The sequence below is a fragment of the Lingula anatina genome, chromosome 2, assembly GCF_051362555.1.
Source record: "Lingula anatina isolate TDL-2025a chromosome 2, LinAna3.0, whole genome shotgun sequence".
NCBI classification, from domain to species: Eukaryota; Metazoa; Brachiopoda; class Lingulata; order Lingulida; family Lingulidae; genus Lingula; species Lingula anatina.
Window position 1 is genome coordinate 41,306,131 of NC_141768.1, and position 27,689 is coordinate 41,333,819.

A 27,689-nucleotide genomic window follows, 5' to 3' on the forward strand; every position below is an offset into this window, starting at 1 on the left:
AAAATTTCTTCCAAAAATACTTCCAGAATAGTTCCTTGAAAGTAAATAGGATTTCTGAATTAACCGTTTCATAGAAACAAACACTATCAAGTCAAATATATCCTGTGTTAAAACATGCAGGTATCAGTCAAAATGTTTTTATGCCACATTATGAGACTTTTCACTGTCCCCCCCCCCCCCCCCCCCTTTCCCAGTCTGGTAGATTTATTAGTTCCATAAAATGGCTTCCAAGGCTTATGTTACAGCTTCTTGTCATAGAGGTTAAACTTAAGGGGCATATATGTCCTGTAACTTGCATGCAGGGGTATCTATCAAAATGAACTCATAAACATTCATGTGGTTGCATAAAGTTTAAGCAGGTTTTATTTAAGAAGCAATGTTAAATACATGGTCTCTTTTTTCTGTACTTTCAAGCCTTCAATCTAGATGCTATACACAGTCTTACTTATTGGATCCTTATCAAGTTATCTAAATATTATAATCAATTCATGGCATGGAATATTCCTGGCAAGAGAGCATATTGAAAAAACAGGTATGCATAATTCATTGAATCATCAAACTTGGTAGAGAAAATCAGCAGTAGAAGCTCTAGCTATATTATACAGGATAATAATAATAATAATAATAATAAAAGGCCCTAGCACCAGGTTAAAAAGCAAGCGATATACATATGATATGCGCTTCCAGGTAGAGGGGAAAACAATCATAGACTAGTGTGAAATGACTGGAAGCTCTGCCTGGACAAAAACGTACGTACATGTCTATATTATATATCTAAATATATATATGTTCCCCCCTCTCTAGATGGAAAGATAAATTAACAAATTCATAAAGATAGGTTCATATGTATAAACCTAATCTAGAGATATTCAATCATCTGAAACCGAGAATCACCACCAAGGCTAAAAAATAAAATACTAAAATAAACACTAAATAAAATCATAATACAGAAATAAGTTGGCAATTATGAAAAAATCTATTGATCAGCTATATAAAACCTAGCAACAAAATCAGCAGTATGTCATCAATCACACTTTTGGTCCCAAGTGGATATATATTTTCCTTTACTGTATAACTCAACATGCAACTAAACAATCACAGAGAATGATTTTAATCAATAGTCGTACGTGAAATTCTTTCACCAAATACAAGACTACCTTTACAGCAGTGTATGATCCTATTATGAAATGTTAAATTGTGAAGTAAATTTTCCTTTTATACACCTGCATTCATTAACTGAGCACCAACATTCAGGAGGGTTAAAATACTGATTAATCAACTTAAAACAATAAAATTTCAAGACTGAAAAAGCATACTATATTCTCCACTTAACTAATATATGAATTTCACGTCCATTTTAATTTAAATGTGACCTTAAATCATGTGACCAACATTTAAGTTTCTGTGGTTCTAAATGTATTAAGTACCTCTTAAGTTATTCTTTCGTAAATCCTGATTAAAGAATAATCAGAAAGCTACAACATAACAAATTTGTTAATTTTCATAATAACAAAATAAAAGAAAACTGAACACTTCAAAGCCTTTTCTTACAACACAACATTGACCTTTTTTGAAAATAAAACATGCATAATTCATCACATCCAAAACCGTAGTGCGAGCAGCTTTATGAAGTATATTTCTTGCTCTATTCACCATTTATTATATCAATTTTAAAATGTGATCTGCAAGTGTAACAATCATTCTTCCAATATGAAGAATGTTAAACTATATATTAAAATAAATATTACATGACAGATTTAATCATGTGACCCATCATTTGTAGACTGAATTAGCACCAATTAACATGTGAAATCTAAATATATACAGTACGTTTTCCTTACTAGGTTACCTTATCAGGTTATAAACTCACTGAAATATCTATCTTTACCTACACTAAAAGAAACCAAAATCAAAAGTTCACATTTCACTTTAAAAATATTCTTAAAATAATAATCTGCCACAAGCACAACCTACATAGAGAGTGTCTTGTTAAAATTTTGGTACATTCATGTTCAACATCTTGTTCTCATGTGACAAAAAATCTTTACCCTCAAATGGGAAAGGCAAACTGCTTCTGCTGTGACATTAACTCTTATCATAAACCAGCACTGGTCTTATCTACAAGTGTGTATCTTCAAGGAACCCTGGTTCGCCAAGGACGAGTTTGCGCTTCTCAACAGCTTCAAGTATTTTGCGACGGGGTCCAAGTGGCACATTCAAATCTCTTAAATCTGAATCAGTCAGCAACATTAATGCTTCCAAATCCACCTTCTCTCTGTTAAACTGGGGGATAAACTCCATAAGTCCATGGGACGCTAAAAATAACTCGAGTGGCGTACACTGCTCATCATCTTCATCCAGATAAGCATCATCTTCCTGCCATTCTGTACCTTTATGATCTTTGGACGTAAGGCTGCTGGCAGTGCCTATGCTGTCCGTGTAGCTACCTTCTCTTTGTTTTCCATTTCCATTGGCAATTTGATCGATCAACTCATTGTCGTCAAAACCATCGTCATCGTCTTCTCCCTGGTGTTCTGGAGGAAGCGACATGGCAGCACGGTTCAAAAATGCCATGTTGCCAAACCCAGGCCTATCAAAAACTCCAAAAGCATTGCTTTTATTTAGGGAGTCTGCACTATCTACCCCTGAGTCAGCGTTCCCTTCTCTCCCCTTCTTGCCTTCTAAACTTATGTTATCGAACAATTCATCAAGCCGCTTTCTATTTGGGCTTGTCATTTGGTTGGTCATATTTACATCTTCCTCAGGTTGTCCATCTGTTTTAGTGTACATGATTTCAGAGTCATGAACATAGCCACCTGTGAGTGACTGACTGGTTCTACGTCCATCTGCCTGCATTCCTCCTATTTTAAAGTTGCCATTGCGCATGCCTTTCTTAGCTTCAATTTTACGAGATGCCCCACCGTGAGCACTGTAGCCAACTGTTCCGCCCCGGTTGTTTTCTGTATTGGCAGGTTCTGATCCTTTGTTCAGCTCCTCTTGCACTTTACTTCCTTTAAGTCTTAGAGTCAGCGTCTTGAAAAATGACTTTTTCTGAGCAGGTTCTGGATTTTCTTCAGCATACATTCTTCGTTCTTCTTTTTCTGCCCTTTTTTGTGCCTTGAATTGCAGTTTTTCATATCTCTTAAATCTTTCATCTGCCTCCAGGACTGCCTTTTCTTTCATCTTTTTCACAAACTTTGGGTTTGTTGCCGACTGCTTGGCTACAACTCCGTCTAGAAAGCGGACAACATCCATGTGGTTCTTCATGGAGGCCAAGTCCAGAGAGGAGTGATGGTCATTGTCCAGAGCCCAAATGTTGACCCCAAAATTGACCAGGTATGTGACACAGTGGAGGTGACCATTGAAGGACGCATGGTGCAGGGCTGTGTTCCCCAACAAGTCACATTTGTCTGCATCACCTCTGTAATAACAGAAAAATAGATATCAGACTGCATACCTCCACTGAATTACCAATTTTATATAATACAAATGTAAACAAAAGTACATGCTGGCCATGAATGGCCTGAAATATTCAAGGGTGATTTTCAGGACGAAAATTAAAAATCAAATTCTAGTTCCTAAATTTTGTAATAGTTCAATGATATAAAGTAAATATTGGCAAAAAAGATAAGGATGCCTTTCTTTTATTAAAATGGCTAGAGCATTTTATTTTGAACACTAGACTACCACTAATGTACCCAAGGTAAAGAAGATGAAAAATATTATGTACTAGTACTAGAATTTTAGAACATTTTTTTTGTCTTAAGTCCATTTGTTAAAAGAGACCCCAAAGGCATATGCTCTTAACAGCATATTGAAATAAAATATTAGGTTAAGTGCCAAAATTCAGTGGCAATATATAATAAAGTTACAGTGTGTATGCCAGTTTTAGGTTTACCCTCCTGCCATTTACATCATACTTTTCAAATGTATGATCAAAACATTGCAAAGGAGTTAAATCATCTAACAGGTAAACAGACAAATCTGCTTAAAATGTTTAATGTGCACAAATATTGTAATTGCCTTTACATCAAAATCATACAACAGTGAAGCATGTTTGCTCTCTATTCTGATCCACATAGGTCAAACGTCCTCTTAAGAAACTGTCACAACGCAAACTGTGAAAATATTTACTCACAATCATCACTTCAAGAAAAACAATATACTAGTACATAGCTACCATACATCAACCATTTTTGTGGTTCAGCCAGTGCTTTAAATGGGAAGACTTAAAATGGAATGCTATTTGATGGTGTGTTATTCAGGGTGGGGCAAGGCATTTTGTATTTACCAGGCTACACTATCTTGTGTAAATACAGCTACATTACACCCAGGGCAAACAGGAATCGACCACCAAAAAATACTGTTAGCATTCTTGAGACTCTTTTTACACATGCTATGCACCTTCATGTTTAGTATTTCAACCACAAAATGCCTAACTTTGTGGATTTTTTCATACACAAAATATCTTCTTTTATATGTATTTTGCCAACATAATATTTGCCTTCACAGATTTTATTTTCCTGCAAAGCGCCTTCTTTTATAGATTTTTTTGCGCATAAAATGTCTTCATTTACTGGCTACACAGTACACTTGTCAGCTTATCAAAAAATACCACTGAGAATGTTTTATGGGGGTTTTAAGTGCAGCTACCTAGATACATGCATATAAATTAGATTGCCACACGCCTGATAAGTAAAAGTTCATGTATGTGTCTTATATCAGTTAATGTTGTCACAGATCTATGTCATATGGACTACAGTGAGTCAAATGCACCCTCCCATCTATGACACCTGCACAATGTGTCCAAGATCACAATCTGTCTCCGCATTATGACACTAAACCACATGTGAAACACTAAAATTGTAGACATAAAATGATTACAACTAACAACTAACAAGCATTCACAAATTAAATGTTTACAGCGGAGATTTAGGCACCCATATTATAAAGCAAATCAGCAGGGTATCATAAAAACATAAAATTAATTAATTAATTGCTTATTCATTCATTCATTCATTTATTTATTCATTTGGAGGTAGAGAAAGACTGTCAGAAGGAAAAAAATGAAATTTTTGTACATTTTTCACTCCCAACATGCCAGACACAAGCATTTTACTTCTATGTTACCAAGACATTAACATGTATTCTGGCCTAACATGTATCCACAATAGTTATCACTACAGCCGAGTGTCAAGTTTACCACACAGCAATAATCACACTGGCATGTCTTTCATCATCTAAATTCTTAGAACCAAACATCTCCATATTTTTCATGTTTAGGCTACAGGTATTTCATAACATATCAATAACCATTATTATTTCACAGACTGACTTTATACATATTTAAACTTTCTTTTTATTTATAAATAATTGCATATATAATATCTCCTTAAAGATGTACACTCATAGTAAAATAAACCTTATCCTATTTAAATTCAAGATATCTTTAGCAGAAAAATTAATTTCATTGTGTCTTGTCAACAATGAAGTCATTATGGCTATATATCATTCACTAATCACTAACAGCTGATTAACTCAACAGGCTACGCACTTTAGTTTTACAAATGACAGCTCATTCCATTTGCAGAGGGCAAGTGGTGCCGTAGCTGATTTGATATCATGTTAATAGCACTTGACAATATGCTGGGGGCTTGCCCAGGTGTTAACTTGGTGAAGGAGAGGAGACAATGACTGGGATCCCATAAACCTATCGTACTAGCAGGATCTATCTAACTCCAAGGGGATTCTCCCTAAATTGCATTCAGTTTAGGCAGCTTAAATGTCTGTCAAGACCACTGAAGCTGCTAGGGGGATAATTAAGTTTCGTGCATGATTTAACTGAATGCAATTTGGCAAGTATCAAGTATTTTTCAAAAATATCTTCCAAGCATAAGGCACAAATTTTCAATATGCTGTCAACAAACCACTAGTGGTTTTTTAGTGAATGACTAGAATATCAAACTGCATTACCATAAGGATAAACTGTATTATCTGATAGCTATCACATATGATAAATTGCTATTTATAAATTTACAACACTCATATTATGCCCATCCATAATCCACCTGTAGACAGATTTCCTTATTTTGTACAATAGTAACTTTAAAAGACAAGGGGATCAATTTTGTATAAAAAACAGTGATTAATAAGGATTAGATAACCTTTAAGTAAACATTAAGATACCTAAACTTCATTAGATATAGCCAAAAACACCGTAACTTGACATCTCACAAAATAGCATGACAGGGAAGTAGGCATCATTCAAGAATTCTATTATGGGGGGAAAAAAAGCATACATTTATATATACAACAAGACTTTTAGTAGTGTTTAAATGCATAAAGAATGTGAAATTCATATCTATAGTACATCAAGGGAAAAACATGGCAATTATCTCTTTAATGGAGTATATTGCATCAATTATATGTACCCCTTGCCCTTAGGCATTAAGAAAAACATTGCTTATGCATTATCTAATTAAAGGGGTGTGCATTATTCTATCAAATATGCTTCCAATAAATATGTCAGTCCTTACTTAATGCTTACATTTATTTTCCAACATGCCATTGTAACTCAGATACACATACAATAGTGCAATCATGACATTATAGACAATTTTTTCTTTGGTTTCGAGATTTAGCAGAAATTTTCATTTCATCAAAAACAAATAAAATTTACACATGTGAAAAGTTAAAGAGTTTTTAACATGGTCTTTTGGTGAAATTTTTCATTTTTCCATTTTTCACACACATACTTCATTTAGGATTCTTACATGTGGTTAATAGAGATGTATGCAAGCGTTATGTTTCATAGGCAACAGCTGTTCATACCATAATATTTCAGTGTCCCCTGGGGCACAGGTTTACATAATGTCTCACACTGTCCTAATAATAAAGCCTTGGGCCAAATCTAAATCCCCTTTATTGACTAAGAAGCAATGCCAGGTACGTGTTTCAAGACCTAATTCTTTAAAAGCATCTCACTCAGTGAGAAAACATATATCATAGGGGTGGCAAATTGTACAGCAGACAGAACCTGTATTTTGTCACTTAAACATGTGCTATCTAGACATTTGAGATAAAGCTCAAGACACAGACATACCTGTATAAAATCAATAGACACTTTAACAGAGAAAATGTTATCACAACCAGCTAAACATACGTGTATAATGCACTATGTGAGAGACTGGACTCGATGAATAGACAGCTATGTAAAGAATTCCTTACGGCATATAAAATGGTCAATCAAGCTAAGGAACCTTATGGTGAAAAGAAACACAACATCTATTTAAAGGTGTAAATGTATATACTTTCATAACATTCTTAACCAACACAAGGCAGGTCAAAACTTCTCCAATGAGTGGTTCTCCTGCGAGTTGGAAGGGGTCAGGGGTTAGAGGGTTGGGAAAACCTTTTAAAGACCAATAATGGGAAGATCTATAATAAATCAAGTTGAAAGAACTGAGAGAGAGAGAGAGAGAGAGAGAGAGAGACCTGGCCACCCAGAGTGTCAGAGATACACTGTAACTCATATAGTATATAATATGTATGTCTCTGCTGATTCCAGTTATTTCTAAAATTAAGGGCTGGTTTCACAAAAGAACCTTTTCCAAAAAATCTGTCTGAACTTTAACATCAAATATTTGGTCCACTCCAGTTCAAAAATTCATTGTAGTAGTTTACTTAAATAAAGTACTAGTAGGTGCTGGCCTGAAACATTAGATATATATTTTGTGGGTTGAAGTGGAATAAAAATTTAACATTCAAACCCCCTCCCTCCTCCAGTCCAGTGTTCCAAAACTACAGTAGCCTGTGCATCCCATTTATATCTTACTGTGACTGTTCCTTTAACCAACAGTTAAAATCAGCCTCAACTCACTGACTTAAGTTGTTGATTAAATAAACTTTCATAGCAAACTTAACTGACTGTTTCACAAAGCTGATGAAATTCTTTAGAAGACACTCAAGCTTGTTATGAAGACATCTAGTAGTCAACTTCATCAGAAACAGGAAGCTTTCATGTTAAATGCACCATACAGGTGTTACGAGACAAGATAAATGGTCAAGTTAAGTACTTTGGTCAGGGAGGCCCATATTGATTGTCCAAGTCACACAATAAAGTCACACAATCAGACAACAAATAACAATTCAACAAGACATCACTGGACTGGCTTCTGGTCACCATCCTTGGACCTTTAATTATGAAAAGAAATTCTTCTAAAAAGTCAGGAAATATAAAATGACTAAAACAGACTCCTCCAACAGAGTTGTTTGTTTGAAAATCAAATGACCTGGGGGAAGAAAAAAAGCGTCACCTTAAAAATTGACACTTGAAAATTTGTGCCTTTTTTAAATGCCCAATATGACAATGAAAACAGAAAGACACTAGCTTTTGGACAAATACTTAATTATATACATGTACATGCAAGCACTTTATTTCAACCAAAACACAAAGTGTGTGTGTGTGTGTGTGGAAACTTCTGATAAAGCTGATGATGACCAACTTTAACATATGTGACTAATCCCCTTGGATTTAAACTTGACAGTTCCTCTTCAAGACAAACATCCTTAATCAGAATTTAAATATTACACCAACACCTGGGACGCTGTAATATTAATTCACGTTTAATTTCACGGTTTGCCACTGCCAAGCTCACAGAGAGAATGAGGAGAGAGAGAAAGAAAGTGAACTAAGAAAAGGAACACTGTATAGCCTTGGATACAAAATATTCCCAGTCAATATCTTAATCATATCTTTGCATGTTTATTACTCCAGTGGGAGCTGACAGCTTCTAGATAATCATCATGATCTTGAATTATTAATTACATGACAGATGATACCCAAGCTTACCTACACTGTGACCTGGTGTTGTCCAAGTGACACCACAACATGTATTCAAAGCACCATATATCACTGGATAAAAGACTGTCTACCTGGCTACTTCCAAGGTGCGTTTTAAAACAGATTACCTTGGGCCAGTTAAACAAGAAAAATTAAGACTGAAAGTGGGTTTGAACTTTAAGTTATTAAGTTGTACTTAACTTTGAGAAAACAATGGGAACAAAAAGGACAAAAAGTTGGACTTGTTAAGACCAAATTTTGCAGTCTAATTTTACTCAGAATAAATCATTGGAAGCCTACTTGAGAATATTGCACCTTTTTCATGAGCAGAAAGAATGACCAGTATTTAAGAACAATATAGTATCTTTGACTGATCTTCATTAGACTTATCCTGAACTGAAGTAGACCAATAGTCACCTTATTTAAATAGATCACTACAGATTTTTGGCCTTAAAGTTAAGACCAGCTTCAGGTCAAAAGTCCTTTGTGAAACCAACCCCTGCTTAATAGCCGAGGCATGTGTAATCCATGCTCACCTAGCCCCACACTACAGACACCTGTTGTTCTTCTAAATTCAGTTTACACAACAGGGAGGTGTAAGATATACAAGTCACACAGACTGGAGTTAATCATTAAACAATCTCCTTAATCACATGCTTGGTTGTATTTGAGAGGTTGGGGGCGTGTGCATGGTAGGGGACTAATACCAAGAATACCTATGAATTCAGGGAATTTTCCTTTAGATTAATAAAGATAGATCTATAAATGAAACTTTAAGATGAACAGAAAAAAAGAAGCACAAACTTGAAGTAAATTCCTTTCAAGTTCCAGATTTATTATAAGATTATTTGTTTTTCTTCCCATTTTGTATGTACTTACTTTGCATGTGTACGTGTGGGGGGAGGGGATATTAGCAGGATAAAATATATTAACCATGCTTGCCATTTTCATGAACAACTCAGTAAAGACTACAAAATAACTTATTAAATGTAATATTGCAGCAACCAAACCTAATCAATCCCAGCAACATAAAGCTTTTGCTTAGAATATTGAATAACAGAGAATATTTACACACCAGGTCATATTTTCTTTGTGACTTATATCTTCCAGTCAAAATCCATGATACAAGAAGAGTTGAACCAGTTATTATTTGCTGACCTTTCTAGCCAATTACCCCTCAAATAGAATCTGTGATAATCCTTGTCAACACAGCACTCTGTGGGTCTCTATGCTTTAATACCCTATTCAGAGGCTGGTCTAAGCATAAACTATAATAATAGTTTATGCTGTAAAATTGCAGCCTGAGTGTTGAAGTTGTAGAATGTTAAAAGAGTACATGTACTTGATAGGTAAAATTAAATAAGGTAAGAGCTTATATGTTAAAACTAAGGTTTCTTATACACTTGAAAGGTAACACGAACATTCAAAAGACAATTACTAGTATTTATAAACCCAGCAATTTCAAAGGGCCGTTAGCCTGTTAGTTTGAAAGAGTAGAGCTTTTAACCAAGAAACCTACGTGTGTTCATAAGAACCCAAATCAAATTTGAATTTAAGACAGAGCTGATTCTTTTTAAACCCCCCCCCCCCACACACACACACATACATACACACAAACATACAAATATCAGTATGGCCATGAGTTGTACCTCTATTGAGTCACCTCTATTTGGTCAAGATTTTTTTTATCAAATTCAAGTTAAATTTATCTGTTTATGGCAAATATTTGTGTTTGAGAGATAGAGCAAGGTTATTCAGAAATGGTTTCAAAGAGCAAGCAAGATCCTAATAAATTCTTAGCATATCATGTCCAAAAACTGTTATCTTTTCAATGACATGTGAAGCACCATAAAAATGATTAACTGATCTTGGAGAAAACATAATTCTCAATAATTCAGGTTCACTATGATTTTACATTACCTTAGATGTTAAGAAGACAGTTAAATTGCATGAAAGCATGAGATATATACATTTATATACTAGTACATGAAAACAGAACACCCTTTTTGGTTTAATAGTTTAAACACATCATTCAAAATTACTCAAATTCATAATTTAAACAATTACCTAATTTTCTACTACAATTTTACTAATACCTTGTTGTTGAAATTGTTTTTGCATTACCTCTCCAGCCAAGAATTCTAAGGACTAAGACTGCATTCACAACCTATTAATCCATGGAATAACAAATCTGTGGATCAAATATGGCCGTCCCACTTGAAGGCTTGTTGCATAACCCCGTAAGGCTGCATTCAGAACAGTGGACTAACTAGTCCGCGGGGCAAATATGGCTGACCCACTTGAATACTGTCTAAATCTATTCAGTGTCCATTAGCGAATAAGATGGCAAGCTTTTTAGTGGGTTGCCATATTTGACCCTCAGATTAGTTAGTCCACTGTTCTGAATGCGGCCAAATAAACACTGAACAGATTTGTCACTTTCAAGTGGGTCAGCCATATTTGATGAGTGGATCTGTTTGTCTCCCAATCAACTCTGATTGTGAATGCAGCCTTAGACCCTGTTCCTTAGATACTTAGATCAATCTAGCAGGATCGACCCATCTCCGAAGGGTTTCTCACTAAATTGCTTTTAGCTTAAGTGGCTCTGATGTCTGGCATGCCTACTGGAGCTATTAGGGGGTAATTAACTATCCTTTAGCAGCTTCAGTAGGCGTGTCAGACATCTGAGCTGCATAAGCTGAAAGCAATTTAGCGAGAAATCCCTACGAGTAGGGTCGATCCTGCTAGATCGATCTAGGTATGGAAATGGGTCTAAGTGATTAACGGTTACTTAGATCAACATGTTAGATATGGTATATCCAATTATATTACCAGAAACTTACTAAATTAATTTTTATGGCTTGAGTTGCATATCATGACTTTCCTTGCATTTGGAAAGGCAATCTTTTATCCATCAATAACAATGTATTTTGCCTAGTTTACAACATTCTTTATATGGAGTACACTTTTCAAAATGTAAATTCATTCTCAACGATGCAAAATTATTCCATTTATCACAGATATAAGAAAATTTTAAGATATATTTAAAAGTTTGTTTTTCTTTTCCGTTACTGTTGGGAGGGGCCCTCTTGACATGTAGCTGTATGAACTGGTTGCATGCTTCAAGTGCTTAGATGTAATCAAACTGGCTAGATATGTGATTTGAATTTTGTAGCCTTCAACAAAAATGACATTCAAACTTCTATAATTGAGCAAAGTAAGCTAGACCTGTTTCCTTGATGTGAGTCTAGTATCTTATTCTCTCTCTTTATTTTTAAATCTAATTTATAAATACTTAAAGGACCTACAAAGAATGCAAAATTCAGAACTTTGGGCTATCAGGATATACATGTACTAGTATATGTATTTAAAACACATCATACACATCATCAAGCACAATGATTCAAAATTCTGAAAATCAGAAAATTATCTTACTTAACCTAAAAAAGATTTTAAAGTATTTGCCTTGAAAAGTTTATTCTAAATGAGCAGAAATGGAAAAAAATGAAAAATCTCTAGTTTCTCAAAAATGTTTTGTTATTTTCAAGAGGTCTCCAGAAAATATCTAACCTACTTCTTCATCAGTTCATGTCTTCGAAAGTCAATTAACATGGTTTTGTTGACTGTCAATTAAGATAATTGATCAATTAATAATTAATTAATCAAGGTAAAATGTCTTAGGGGGTCGTCCGTTCCACTTGCCACACAAACACGACCAAAAAGACTTTGAACAAGAGATACATGAGTTAAAACACATCCTATAGTATTTATAAAAATATTGTCCAAAACAAATTGTAGCAGAATCTTACCCTCTCCCAACCAGCAGTCGTAATGCATCCAAGTTGCCGAAGTAGGCGGCCCAGAGTGTAGGGGTCATTCCATCTTCGTCAGGGGTGTCTGCGTCTTTTCTGGTAGCTTCTCTGAGTAAATCCAAATAACCGTCTCTAGCCGCTTGGTGGAATTTGGTTGCCATATTTAAAAGTACTCGGTTTATCACATTTTAAAGCAGATAAACCATCCCCTACACGAGCGCACTTGCTTTCTAAACTTTCGAGTTTTGACTGCTGGAGGGTTGTAGCTAAAACTTGGATTGTATATCTGAGAAGGCGAAACGATCACATCTGCATTCCAAGTCTTTATTGTTTCCTATTTTTTAAAATTATCAACTCACTCGAACCAATAATTTATTTAAAAATCACTTTGATGCTCCATACAAATTACTGTTTTATACTACATTTGTACGTTTTTTTTTTTTTTTTTTTTACCAGTGGGGCTAAGCGACTCTCTCAGTGGCCATGTGACAGGCTGCAAACATGAAAGTTGTAATTCGTGCCCTGTGCCTTTGTGTTTGTGTTTTGCAACAATGTCTGGGACAATATCAGCCCAACTGGGACTCCTTAGACAAAAGGCCTCTCCCATCGTGGTATGACGAAGTGAAAGTGGGCATCTTTATGCACTGGGGAGTATTTTCGGTGCCCAGTTTTCACTCCGAGTGGTTTTGGTGGGATTGGAAAGGAGCGAAGGACACCGATCTGATCAAGTTCATGCAAAGGAATTACCCACCAGAGTTTACTTATGCCGATTTTGCACCGTCCTTTAAGGCCGAATTCTACGATCCTAACCAGTGGGCTGACATCTTGCAAGCATCCGGGGCAAAGTAAGCAAATGTTCACTTTTCTAGCAGTGTACTGAAAGGGGGAGTGATTGATTGTGTTAGAGATGATCAATGTCCACTCCAAGCAATTTATGAAACATAAAAGGCCACCATCACGTGAGAAAATGCTCAGTGTCAACCATGGCTCTTTCTTATGCTAGGCTTGGGTTTTACATAGTGCTGTTTAGCTTTATAACCTTACAGTCCATTGATAGCAAATATGCACCAACGTGGGATTCGCTGGATAAAAGACCCCTACCACAGTGGTTTGATGATTCTAAAGTAGGAATTCTAATATGCTGGGGAGTATATTCAGTCCCAGCTTGGGGAGGATGGGGCGCAGAGTGGTTTTGGTGGTGGTGGAAAGGTGCTAATCAAACTAAGTACATAGATTACATGAGCAAAACGTACCCACCCGGTGTCACCTTTCAGGATTTGGCTGCCTCTTGGAGAGCACAATTGTATGATCCCAGTGAGTGGGCAGACATATTTAAAGCAGCAGGAGCAAAGTGAGTATAAGACTGCATTCCCACAGATTTTAGATCGATCTATCACCGTGGGGAGTCTCACTAGATTAATGTCGGCTTAGCCGGCTTAAATGTCTGCCCCACCTACTAAAAGCTGTAAGGGGTTAATTAACTTCTGTGCGCCCTCAGCTGACAGCAAATTAGCGTGAACCCCCAGGGAGTTAGGTGGACCCAGATGGATCGATCTAAATCTGTGGGAATGCATTCTAAGACCCCTTTCTTGTAGATACCACCGGTCTACGTAGATTGATCCACCTCTGCAGGAACTCTTGCTCAATCATTGAGCTATGTTTTATACACATGTAGGTGAGACCCTGATATTGCAGGTGCAATCAGCATCCTTTACCACATATATCTTTGTCTTTTACGTTGTCAAGTTAACGTCCTCATCAACCAGTCAGAGAGAGTGAAACAATTTTTGTGTCAATGTATCATGTAATTGAATGCAGTGATGGCCTTATGCTGTAGTAAGATAAGAAACCCAAAGTGAGAGAGCACTCGGCTGCAATGATTGTTGAAGGTAAAGGCCATAAAACATAAATTTTACATTAAGTTAATTTCCCGTATTGTATTGCAAATGTATGGTGTTCTATTTTAAGGTGTCATAGCTGCTGTCTGCATGATGTGCATTTTTTGTTAAATGAACCTTTACCTTAAGATGTTATATGAAAATAATTTGTTATTATTCAACAAGATCTTTTCCAATTTAAGTATTTATCAGTGCTTTTCCAGTTGAATGTATACTGTAGTTATAACTGACGACCAGCATCCCTTATCCCATATTTAAATGATGAATAGCTTTTCAGCATAATGTAGAATTTACAACATACTGTATACAATATATGACAATTGTGACTGAATACATATTCCTTGTAGTTTAGAGGTATAAGTTCAATGTTTGAAACAGTACATAAATCAAATGTGTAAGAGGGTGGGTGGGGTTATGGAGAATTGTAGAGTCAGTTGATGATTTATTTGTCCATACTGTGATTTATATGATTTAGATAAGACAATTGAGAGAGAGAGGGTGAGGGAGAACCAGTCGTACAGTGTTAACTTACATTATATTCTAGTAGGATGTATATGTATTTTGAAGGATAAACTAGTTCATCTCTCTTTACATAAAGACTGTTTCAGCTAAGACTGTCATTGTTATTCCAGGTACGTGGTGCTCACCAGCAAACATCATGAGGGTTTCACACTGTGGCCATCCAAAGTGTCTTGGAACTGGAATGCCATGGATGTTGGACCAAAGAGAGATCTTCTAGGTTACTTTCTATCATTTGTAATAATTATGATTACTACTACATCTATTTGTGTATTTTAAAACAGTTGGATGGTACAATTAAATGAATAAAGACTATTTAATCTAAGAAGACAAATGTTAAAACGTGTTAAAAGTAATAAATGAATTGTAAATGAGGAATAATGAGTTATCTGAAATATATTCTGGCACACAAAGGATGTTCTTTGTAAACTATCTGACACACACAAGGTTTTAAATCTATAAACGTTTTCTGAAGTAAAAATGATGGTATAGTTCCTTGTGAGTAGTGTACTACCTGACTGTGCTGTGTATGATTTAAAAAAAAATTGAAAAGCTAATGCAAATTGGCTGAAATGAGGCTCACTGAGTGCAACATTTTACAAAATTTTAATTTTGATATTTTTATTTAGGTGACCTAGCAGTAGCAATTAGAAATAGAACTGACATCCACTTTGGTTTGTACCACTCTCTGTTTGAGTGGTTCAATCCTCTTTACCTGAAAGATAAGGCTAATAAATTTGCAACTCAAGATTTTGTGAAGGTATTTATGCTTTTAATTATCATTTTTAATCGGCTACATATAATAGATAGAATTTGTATAATGCAGGTGATATTAGGTTGATATACTTAAAGTTTGATAATGCACATGGAGATAATACCGAAATTAATTTAAGGACTTAAAAATGGGTACTTCGTTTCAGGATAAATTCATTTGAAAAATATGTATTTTTATTTTATATCATTTATTGTAAAACAGGCGTAATATTCCATTTGAATGGGATACTTGATTTGCAATAAGAAAAACTATTGAGTTTGGTCTCAAAATTCTAAAAATAAGAACTATTTGTAACTTTTAGTCTTGACTTCTGTGAAACAGATGACAATGGCATTGCCACCATTTTTTTTGAACACATCTAAGACAAAGATCACTGTGTACCTATGACAAAGATTGTCCTTAATACACATCACAAATTTGAATATTTTAAATATTTTTTTTTCTTTTTAGACAAAAACTGGCCCAGAGCTGTATGAACTTGTCAACAAATATCAGCCAGAGTTGATTTGGTCAGATGGGGAATGGGAGGCAGAAGACACTTACTGGAACTCTACTAATTTCATTGCCTGGCTGTATAATGACAGGTATTGATTATTAGATTTTCACTTATTTTCACTCAGGAGTTCAAATTAAAGTAAAAGAATGCTTTTAAGGTAAAAGTGGGAGCTGTACTGCAGTACAGAATATAGGGGGCATATACTTCCATGTCAAATATACGGTAATGTGCCATGAATTTCGAACAGTAGAAAATAATTAAATTTGGGAAAAGATCGTTCTGGCCGAAATTCATGAAATGGAGGTGCTCAGAATTTCCGAAAGTTCGAATTTCATGGAATTCTGTCAATTTTGACCGGAAGTTGACTGTTCGTCGCTAGGCCTTCTGTTATCTTCTCCCGACGATCTATTTAGAGTTACCATAATGTATGATGTGTGAGTGTCGGTATTTGCGACCAAAGGTATACACGTACTTTCACCCGATCACTGTGTATGGCCCATAGATAGAGCGGTACTGTTGTCTAGGGCCGCAAAACAGCATCGTTATCAGTAGTGTCGTTTTTCAAAAGCGATTCTGGCAGCCAGAAACTAGTGTCGTTTTTCAAAAACGATCCTGGCGCTCAGAACGGGAGTGGACGGAGGGAGAGACGGCCGACGATTAGCGTCTGCCACGGCCAGATAACCTTTACTATGGAAGCTTAGTGTTACCGTTGCTCCTTTCCGTGCACTGAAACTGAGACGACAGCCGATCAGTGTCTATGGCGCACGTGCAGGTAGCCTTCATCTGCGATAAGTGTCTTCCGCGACCAGGTTCGTTGCCTTTACCGTTAAAGTCGGGCGGAGCTTTACGCGCGAATGCGTCCTCATCTCGCCGTTCGCGGGTCGGTGTCTCCGACGCATACGTAGCCTTCCCTGCAGAAGCCGGCCTTGGCACTACGGCCTCTCCTCCGTGCGGGGAGGCCACTACGACCGCAGATCGGTATGTGCGGCGCACAGGTAGCCTTCGCCACGGCAGCCGAACTGTATTACGGTCTCTCTCCGTCGTGCGCTGCGACCAAGATGACCGCTGATTGTTGTCTGCGATCAAATATACTAGGTTTGGGGGGGGGGGGGGTGCAGGGCCGTTTTTTTTTTTTTTCCGCTCAGGCAACCCAATCTTAACCAGCAGCAGCAACTGATTTCCTGGCGCATAGTTGCGTCAATGTACGCATTTGAAAAGCGTGTACGTTTTGTCATTGAAACCATCTTCAAACAAACGCGAGAGATAGGTAATCTAGATTAAACCGAAAAGACAGCTTTTATATTCGTTCAAGGGACTGGAAGATCGTCAATGGGAGATACAGTAGTGAGCGATCTGAGCGCGACAATAAGCCAATTTCCACACTAGTTCAAGGGACTTCGTTACTATATTCGTCAGCAAGAGATCGTCAGCGATCCGAGCAAGCATAGAAGCTTGGACTTTTTGTCCATGCTAGAAGGCAATTTTCAGGTAGTCAGCAGGATATGGTTTGCAGATTTGCGACAGGGGCGTAACCAGGCATACGCACGGATACACTGTGCGTATATAATTTTTTGGCCAACCATGATATTATTCTCTATAAATCTAGTGTACTTTTCAAGGAATATTATCGAAAATCCCCTTCGATTATAAGTTAATGTCACCTGAATGTACAAATTCTCTGTATAATTTATATATGCACCATTGTTCTGACACCCTTCTCGTTTGCTTTCACAGAACTGAGGTAAACAATACTAGTTACCATCTGAAGTCCGATCTTAATCGTCCATCTAGCTGGAACTTGCTTTACCTCTTAATTAGAGGGTAAAGTGCCCTTCAGCTCACAGGTAGCTTTTGTCTTGAGTGTATCGAACGAGATATTTATCTCAGATAAAAATCTACCTGTGTGTTATTTCAAAGAGCTGCTCCAGCAGACCTGGGGGCACTAGATAAATCTGATCATCGGGCTAAACAAGGAGCCAGAGAAACAAAGGAAGATTGATTTTCCCTGCAAAGTTTCAAAGAATTTTGACACGGACTTGATCCAGCTTAACCCTCCAAACTAACGGGGTGGCATGGGCAATTTTTACAAAATTTACAAACAATTAAACTTAGATATATTACAATTTTATCCTTTAATATAATTTTGGGAGGCATGCACCCGCATGTAAGCTGGGTGATGTCAGTAAGCCCCTAGTTAGATAAATATACCCTTATGAGCAAGGCTTTTCCCAGCGAACCGTCCAGCCGTCATTTGGACAGCCGCTGACATCACCGGTCGACCTATATTTTCAAAGACGGCTAGACGGCTTGCGACTTTTTTTTAAAATGACGTCTTGGCTTGTCGGGACAGCCGTGGACGTTGTAAGAAATTTTCTTAGAGTAATTTGACGTACCTAGCTTTAATGATGCGTCACAGATGAATGGTACTACTTTGTAGTGTACGCTGATATTTAGTCACGACGAAACTACTACCTAAAGCTTACAAAACACAATAAAATGTTTCTATGAACTTTAAGATACACATTCCACGCCGTATGCAGCAGTGACAAGAGTGACCTTCATGCGGTACAAAACACTAAGCAAACTACAGGCCAATTTGTGAAAGGGGACACCTTCCGGGCCTTCATACGCACGGCAACTGACAAAGCTGATTGACAAAAAGGAAAATTTCAAATTATCAGCGAGAGATCGTTCGCAATCCGAGAGAGACCAGGAGGCAATTTTCATATTTGTTAAAGAGACTTCGTAAGCCAAAGGGCGAGACGAGAACGCAATTTTCGTATCGTCAGCGTCGCAATCCGAGTGAAACGAGAAAGCTCATACTCGTTCAGTTGCTTTCGTTTGCGGCAGATCGTCAGCCGGAGATCGTTCTCGATTGTTTTTAACCCTCCAACCCTCCCCATTGGAATTTATAATTTTTAAAAATATTTTTCATTTCATTTGTACATTTCAAGGGACTTCATTAGCGGAAGATCGTCAGCGGGAGATCGTGAACGATCTGAGCGAGACAAGAAAGCAATAATGGTGATCTTTATTGCAGCTCTTAATATTGCTCTTTTGTTCTGTTAGTGAAGTCTCTACTGTTAACAATGCTATTGTGCGCCTCAGCAAAACTATCGATCGCTATCTCACACCGAATACTGCGGTAAAGAAACAACAGCCCGACAGTACAACTCTTAATAGATTCTCCTGTTATCTGAATGAATGGATATGACGATGTTGTTTAGCGTCCTAAACTAACTGTACTGATCGTTATCTTGCACCTTGGGCCGCACACGTAGTACTCAGGTAAAGGTACGCTAGGGCAACATTGCCGACCGTTAGATCTTTATAAGCGCGAGAATAGCCCGGTGGCCGATTTTAGGTGTACGAAATTCACGAAATGAAGATCGCGCAAAATTGCTTACTGGCCGAAATTCATGGTCCAGAAAAAACTCCAGGCGGCCGATTTTAAGAGCCGTTCGAAATTTAAGAGCCGTTCGAAATTCATGGCACTTTACCGTACTATAGGAAAGAGATTTTCTTGATGATGTCTAACGTTTTTGCAAGTGCAGACTTATTTAAATTAAAGATTTAAGGAATCGGAATTTAAAAAAAAATTGGCAATGAGGGAAAACTGTAATACACTGTTTCAATGTACAGCCATTGCAAACACTGTTTCCTTGTGGACAGTCATTATAATTCAGTACATGCTCAGAATATTTCATACCCTTATTGTATTTTACACAAAATTATTAATTATATTTCTAAGCATTGAATATTTGTCAGTAGATAATAATGACTATCCCACTTTGTGACCTGTTTGCAGGGACCTCACTGGTACATATGGTTGGTTTACCTAAGCCATGAAGTTTTTGTTTTTCAGCTCTTTTAAAGATATCATTTTAGCTGTGGTTAACAACTGCTGACAGGGATATTATGTCCAAAATAGATTTGAAAAATTGTGTACAAATATAAAGTTGAGCTTCATGTCTAATGATTTTCATGATGTACATTACATGTAAATCTATTGATATTGCATTCCTGTCGTTGTTTTTCAGCCCTGTTAAAAACAAAGTCGTGGTCAATGATCGCTGGGGCAGTCGCACTCTGTGCAAACATGGAGACTACTATACCTGCCAAGATCGCTACAATCCAGGTTATATTAAGATGTTGAGAATTTTTTGTTGTAATTTTAACCCTTCACTTGTGACATTGGTAAGAAGTGTTGAAAACAGTTCTGAAAAAGTTACATAGCTAAGGACAAAATTTAATATGTTACTCACATGCATTATCTAATTTAAATTGGCCTGATGTAGATAATAAATGAATTTTTTTTGTCAGTTTAGTTTTTTATAATTTAAATATTTGTACATCCATGAAATAAACAACCAATTTATATGTACAGACATAGAAGTTGTCTGCATATACTGTAATCACTTACCTCTAGAAAGTGTCTGTATATATTGTTATCACTCACCACTGCTGGAACTTTTTTTAGTTTCAACAAAGGCAACTCATGGTTTAACAAAATGAATGTTTCAGGCAAGCTGCAGAATCACAAGTGGGAGAATGCCATGACAATTGACAAATTATCCTGGGGTTATCGGCGTAATGCACCTCTCAGTGACTACCTCACCATGGTAGAATTGACCACTACAATAGCTGAAACAATCAGGTAAGAAATTATGTTCTTATGGGCCTGTTTCTCTTTTTATTATTTTCATCTTATTTAATTATCTTATTTTTATTTATTTATTTATTTGTTTGTTTTTTTGCCAGTTGTGGAGGCAATATTCTGGTGAACATAGGTCCCACTGCCGATGGGCGTATTCCCCCAATTTTTGAGGAAAGACTTCGCCAGATGGGCCAGTGGCTGAAAGTGAATGGCGAGGCCATCTATGGTTCAAAACCTTGGGCATTCCAGAATGATACAGCTACTCATGGAGTCTGGTAAGTAAGGCAATATGATTAATGACCCAATGGTGTGTGTGTGTGTGTGTGTGTGTGTGTGTGTGTGTGTGTGTGTGTCACACCCAAGGTTTTATTTCACATATTCATACAAAAGAATTTCAATTTTGAATATGGATTTGAAAAGCTTGAAAATTGTCATAGTAATTATCTATTGTAAGACATGTAAGTTTTAAGATTTTATATAATTTTATGATTCTATCAACTACATTTGAAATTTAAATTTTAACCCAGTTCTTGAAAATATATATTAGTATATATTTTAATGACCACAATGTCTTTTTTAGAATTATAGATTTTAGTATTGTGAATTATTACAAGTATCATTATTACAAAAAAATTAACAGATATGCATGAACTAGGTGAATTATGTGAAACTTTACTTTCATAGTTTTCACTCATTACCTAAAATATACACGTCTTCACATCATTTTGATCGCCTCTCTCAGGAACAATAGAAATTGTGCAGTAGTTATTATATTCCATAAATAATGTATTCAATACATTTATGTAAATTTACATTCATTTTCAGGTACACCTACCAGAAAGCCACAGATTCTGTGTATGCCATTGTCACAGGTGGAAAGATGCCATTTGGAAAACTGATGCTGGGTGCGCCCAATCCATCTCCTGGAACTCAAGTAACCCTGCTGGGATATACAGGAGGACCCTTTCGGTTTGACAGAAATCCACCAGGGGGCATTGCTATCGATGTCCCAGCAATACCAGCAAGTCAGATGCCGTGTGATTGGGCATGGACTTTCAAATTCACCCAGTTGGCAAATTGATGACATAAGATTCTTAGGCTCTCAGTGCAGCCAGATTGGATCGTTTTGATTTAAATGCTTAAATCTTGTTACCTGAATTCATTTGAGACTACAACCAACTACATTTTTCCAATCAGTTGAAATACATTAAAACTTGCTGACTTTGTCAGCACTGGTACATGTATAAGCATAAAAATGTTTAATTGTCTTCATATTATAGTTAACTGAAAAGCATAATCATTCACAGTTTCATCTGTGTTAAAGCATTAGGGATTTATCTATTTATGTATGAAAGCAAATCAATCAAGAAGTATATAATATTGTTAATCAGATGAATCTCTGCATTAAAAGCTGCAGATTCCTCTTTGGCAGTCATACAGCTGTTGGCAGCATACAGCTGTGTTTTTGCAACCTCTACATGTACCGACATGAATGTTAGACAGAAGGCAGATTTATGTACAATTATTACCAATTTATCTTTTCATATCGTATTGTTATCATTGATTTACAAAAAGGATAGATGTTACTTCGAAATGTGTTGCTCAAATGCACATCATTTAACTTATATTGTAGAAATTGATGTGTACTACACATGGAATTGTAAGGTTTTAATTTTGATATGCAACTGGTGTTTATATGGGTTTGATACAGGTGTTTGTTTGAATACCTCTTCTTAAAAACTGACATGCTACTATTATGATGAAAAAATTTAATATGAACAAAACAAGAGCTTGTGATATAAAATACATTCCGTGCAATGTTTGTATGAAAATAATGGATATTAATAGTTATCTGAAACTGACCTTCGTTTCTGAAGAGTTACTGAAATATAATAAAGGATATAAATCCAAGAGAAATAATTTCATTACATTGTGTTATGTAATACAATACATCTAAAGTTTAATACTTTACAATTTTCTAAATCATGGTTTGTAAAATTGTTTTCAAGCCAAGGGGGTTGAACTCCCAAGAAGAAGGACATTGCTAGTCCTGGTATTTTGACTACACAGTACACTCGAAATAATACGTGAAGAGAGAAACTATGTATCTTGGCTTTCTTCGTCCCTAATGTTCTACAGGTGCTGAGCTTTCGAGAAAATTAATTATTGATAACCATATCTTTAAGCAAATGATAGCATTTAAACTTTTTCACTGTATTTTGTTGCATTTCCCTTGATTCGTCAAAATTTAACACCTTTTAGTTTTGACAAAATTTCGGTTTCAAGATTTTTATCAAACCTGCCTTGTACTGTTTAAACATTGCACGTCCTAGATAGACTGACAAAAGAGGCATGTACTGTGCACTTCTCCTTCTTTATATAACAAGGAGGCCTATGGATCAGGGTTAACAACGCCCGCGATAAACATTTGTCGAGGCACGCAGGCGCATTTCTTTATTATTGTTGTTAAGGATAAAGATTTAATCTGTCTGACAACGGCCGAATATAGAAAACTGGCTGACCCAGATTTCCACTGTTCGGTGACGTGATTGATTAGTTGAGGCGAATCATAAACCAAGATACCGGGTATCTCTGCCGATGTCTAAACACGTAAGGACACATTCATGTTTGGTTTTCACAGTTACGATTTATCTCTAAGGTTGTTTTATTTGTTATCTGATTTGAATGCCACACAGTTTAATGTAACGGTAATTTTTGTTTACTTTCGATTTGCCTTTCGTTGCAGGCGAAGTACGCCATTCCTCTGTTCTGCGTTGGACCTAACATGCAAGATGGTGATTGTATTGAAACCACGGTAAAATACGGTGTTTGCTCCAGGAATGATGTCCGATTCACACTCGCTCTTGGACCAGGGGTGACTTGGTGGAAAGGATTGATCTTGTTTCGGAAAAACGAAAGAAACAAGTACCAGGTGAGTGCAATCGTTCAAGAGTTGTATGTGAACATATATGTGTATGAATCGGGTTAAAATTACGTACACTCTCCTTGTTTATCCTTTTCATTATGTTTATTTTAATAAGTTTAATACTTTAAAAAGTTCAACACGTTAATATTATTTTAAGTAAAGCAAGTAAAAAGAGAAAAGGTGTGAAAAAGATTTCTATACAGACAACTTACTTTTTTACTTTGTATAATCATCTTGTTTATTTCTTTTTATCTAAACCCTTTAAATTTTGATTCTTTCAAGATTCTGACCGAACTGCAAGATGACCAGCACTCTGTCACTGTTACTATTGGGCGCCACATGTTGGAACAGAATCACCTAGTTTTCAGCAAGGCCAAAACATTTGGAATTCACACCAATCTGTATCATATTGAGGATGCAGCCACAGCTTTGGAAGGAGGTGCTCACTACACGTTCACTTGGGTTAAGGACTAGCCAACACTAAGCTGATCTTTTTCATTGGTGGAGATATCTCACTCTACAGAGGGACTAGTTATAAATATTAATTTAACTGTGCATTTTGGATTCGACGTTGTTCTTTTTCGTGTTTTTGAACACGTTTTACTGTTATATACTTAAAGGTACATACGAACCGAGCAACGCTGGAGCGTGGATTCCCAGTAATGCCCCTATTTCACAAAGACCACGAATCCCACGAATGGCCAGGAATTGAAAATTTCAGGATTTGTGGTTGAATCGTAATCAGTCCGTGAAGTTCTTAACAGATTTGTATATATTCGTAGTCAGTTCTTGCACTTCTTGACCAACAGGAATTAGTGGCAGAAACTTTGAGCTGTTCAAAATTTTCGCCACGAACGCCCGATTCCAAAAAATTGTAGTGAATTTCTGGACAATATTCGTGCGATTCCAGCCGAATCCCACGAAAATTCGTAACACTATCTCACCTGTATCGTAACTGAATCGTAGAGCGTGTCGCATTAGACCAGAAAATTGGCAAAATCTCACGAATTTTCACGAATCCTGAAATTTGTCAATTCCTGGCGATTCGTCGGATTCGTGGTCTGTGTGAAATAGGGGCATAACACATGTAAACCACTTCTACTAATTTCTTATACGACTCAAATAAATTCGACATGCCAATGGATAAATTGAATAGATCACTCGATCAGCCATAAAAGAACTTTAGACTGCTCCTTTCTTAAAATTTTTGGTCGAAATTTGACCTACTTTTGAGACCTACTTTTCTGCCCCATTGACATACAGCATAGAATGCTAACAGAAAAATCCGTTCAGACATCATTTTTGGGTAAAATAAAACAATGCCTTTTGGTAATTCTTTTAGTTATACTACTTGAAACTATATGCTGACATTTGGTCAGTTTTTGTGGCAAAAGATTGACTTTGTATGCATCTTTAATAAAATGCCTTTGTCTCAACACATTCGTTTTTTTTTTCATATATCTTTATTTACTCTTCGAAAAATCTATTACAGGGGCCCTGCCTTGCGTATTAAGTAGTTATTCCCTCTTAGGCTTTGTCGAACTCTTTGATCGCAGGTTGGGTTTAAAAAAATACATGTATTTAAACGCACATACACTGACTTCCGACACATCGATTAATATAGTATACACGTCATTTGTTGCAGATTTAGTAGCAAATTAGATAAATGCGCCACATGCTTAAAATTAGGTCATGTTGTATGGAGATTTAGAAATAAGTGAACAAGGCCCCATTCAGAATAGGGGACTAACTAGTCCCAGGGTCAAATATGGCGACCCACAACAAAGCTTGTCGTCTAATTGAAACTGAATAGATACATGTATCCTGTAGGGGTATTCAAGTAGGTCGCCATATTTGACTCTCGGACTAGTTAGTCCCCTAAGATTAATTATCTACCAGTATAAGGGTGACTCTCTGCCAATGTTCTACGTCTCATGCTCCTGTCGGCAAGTTTTTAAAGAGAACGTTGAAAAATCGGCCTTATTCTGTTGGATATAAATGTGCTTGTGTTTTTGTCATTTTGACATCAATTCACTCTTTTATAACTAAGTATAACTTAGTAAGCTCCCTTAAAACTCCCTTCATCTTTAAAAATCGCTAAAAAGGAGTAGAAAAAGCATTTGAATATGCACTTAGCTGTAATTACGTAATTTGGTTGGAAAAACAACGGTAAGATAAGTGTGTGTGTGTGTGTGTGTGTGTGTGTGTGTGTGTGTGTGTGTGTGTGTTGGGGGGGGGGGGTAGTAAAAGCAGCAGTAGAAATATAATAATAATTATAATAATAATACAACTCAACGATCTGTTGAAACCGGTAGTCCAGCATGAGAGAAGCAAGAAACTCTGTGTCACGGGACGCTCAGAAGTTCATACAAGAATTAAATGTAACACCAACGACTATGAAAGACCAGGAACAAGTCACAAACTGCAAAGAGAACCAAACAAGCAGCAAAGGAATGTTGTCAAAAGAAAATGACAGAAAAATGGGAAGAAAAACCGACGCATGGGCAATACCCCAACAGAACTAAGAAAGCTGATAAGGAACAAGAACAGACACATCAGTGGCTACAAAGTACTGGCTTGAAGGCTGAGACTGAAGGAATGATGATCGCTGCACAAGATCAGAGTCTAGCAACACGATCCTACCATCAAGGCATCATAAACGATGGAACAGACCCTATGTGTCGCATCTGTAATGAATTAGAGGAGACTATTGATCATATAGTCTCAGGCTGTCCGTCCTTTGCAGGAACAGAATACATCCAACGGCACGACAAGGCGGCAAGCTATATCCACTGGAAAATATGCAAGCATCACCAACTCCCAGCGCAGAAAAGTGGTATGATCATCAAACACAGACAGTGACAGAGAATGAAAACATCACAGTACTCTGGGACACGCCGGTGAACACAGACAGAGAAATTTTTGCAAATAGGCCAGACATCATAATCAAAAACAGACAAGAAAAGACATGCTTCATGATTGATATGACAGTCCCATCTGAACGAAACGTATCCATCAAGGAAGAAGAGAAGCTCTATAAATATAAAGATCTGGAAATTGAGGTGTCTAGAATGTGGGGTATGAAGACGACCACAGTACCTGTTGTAGTTGGAGCACTGGGCCTGTTCAAAAAAGGACTGGATAGGCAGGTCCAGCAAATACCAGGAAGCCCAACTGTCCGAGAGCTGCAGAAAATAATCTTGCTTGGTAGTGCGCATATCATCAGAAAGACGCTATCCATCTCATGAACACTAAAATCGCCCCAGAGTCATTGTATGACTCCGGCATTTTAGTAATTATCAAAGGTCACAAGAATCTTCACATAATAATAATAATAAACAGGTTGTGTATTCATTAGAAACATCAGAAAAATGTAAAGTACTCTTCTCAGTTATTTAAAAGGTCGGCTTCGCATCCGTGGACACCCCTTCAATTAATCTGGGATTCGTCTCTACAATGAACAGATATATATATATATATATATATATATATATTTTTTTTTTTTTGGGGGGGGGGGGGGGGGCGAGGTACACCCCACTGACAGTATAGTAAGCATTAAGTGAACTATTTTCTATTTCTGGTCCAAATATTATCAGTAAAAGAAAAACACTATTTCCTATTGCACCAAGTACTCGGTTAAGATGCAACTTTCTGACAATTTTTTCGGGAAACGTACGTAACGTAGTATTAGCCATGACGCAAAGCCCCTCGAGTTATAGTTTAAATATAACTCCCTGTACGTGGAGTCTCACGAAATTTTTATC

The 27,689-nt window shown here is 36.7% G+C and overlaps 3 protein-coding genes across 4 annotated transcripts; 2 read left to right on the forward strand and 1 right to left on the reverse strand.

The window, feature by feature from the left end:
- Positions 1-335: 335 nt before the first annotated feature.
- LOC106157346 (pre-mRNA splicing regulator USH1G) lies at positions 336-12,932 on the reverse strand. Its single transcript, XM_013532975.2, has 2 exons — positions 12,652-12,932; positions 336-3,421 (listed from the first exon to the last, which is right to left on the reverse strand). Exons 1-2 carry the CDS (start codon positions 12,813-12,815, stop codon positions 2,119-2,121), a joined length of 1,467 nt encoding a protein of 488 aa, XP_013388429.2. The 5' UTR covers positions 12,816-12,932; the 3' UTR covers positions 336-2,118.
- Positions 12,933-13,115: 183 nt separating this feature from the next.
- On the forward strand, positions 13,116-22,924 carry LOC106182101 (alpha-L-fucosidase-like). 2 transcript variants are annotated; one of them, XM_087005804.1, is made up of 8 exons: positions 13,116-13,499; positions 15,185-15,291; positions 15,701-15,831; positions 16,297-16,430; positions 20,383-20,480; positions 20,867-20,999; positions 21,104-21,274; positions 21,825-22,924. In XM_087005804.1, the coding sequence occupies exons 1-8, from the start codon at positions 13,156-13,158 to the stop codon at positions 22,078-22,080; spliced, it is 1,374 nt and encodes a 457-aa protein (XP_086861930.1). In that variant the 5' UTR covers positions 13,116-13,155; the 3' UTR covers positions 22,081-22,924. The 2 variants fall into 2 exon arrangements, with proteins under 2 accessions (XP_086861930.1, XP_086861929.1); XM_087005803.1 differs by lacking the exon at positions 13,116-13,499 and adding an exon at positions 13,577-14,005.
- Positions 22,925-23,397: 473 nt separating this feature from the next.
- On the forward strand, positions 23,398-25,365 carry LOC147763701 (uncharacterized). The gene is made up of 3 exons (XM_087005807.1): positions 23,398-23,609; positions 23,746-23,931; positions 24,208-25,365. Exons 1-3 carry the CDS (start codon positions 23,598-23,600, stop codon positions 24,397-24,399), a joined length of 390 nt encoding a protein of 129 aa, XP_086861933.1. The 5' UTR covers positions 23,398-23,597; the 3' UTR covers positions 24,400-25,365.
- The last annotated feature ends 2,324 nt before the right edge of the window (positions 25,366-27,689 follow it).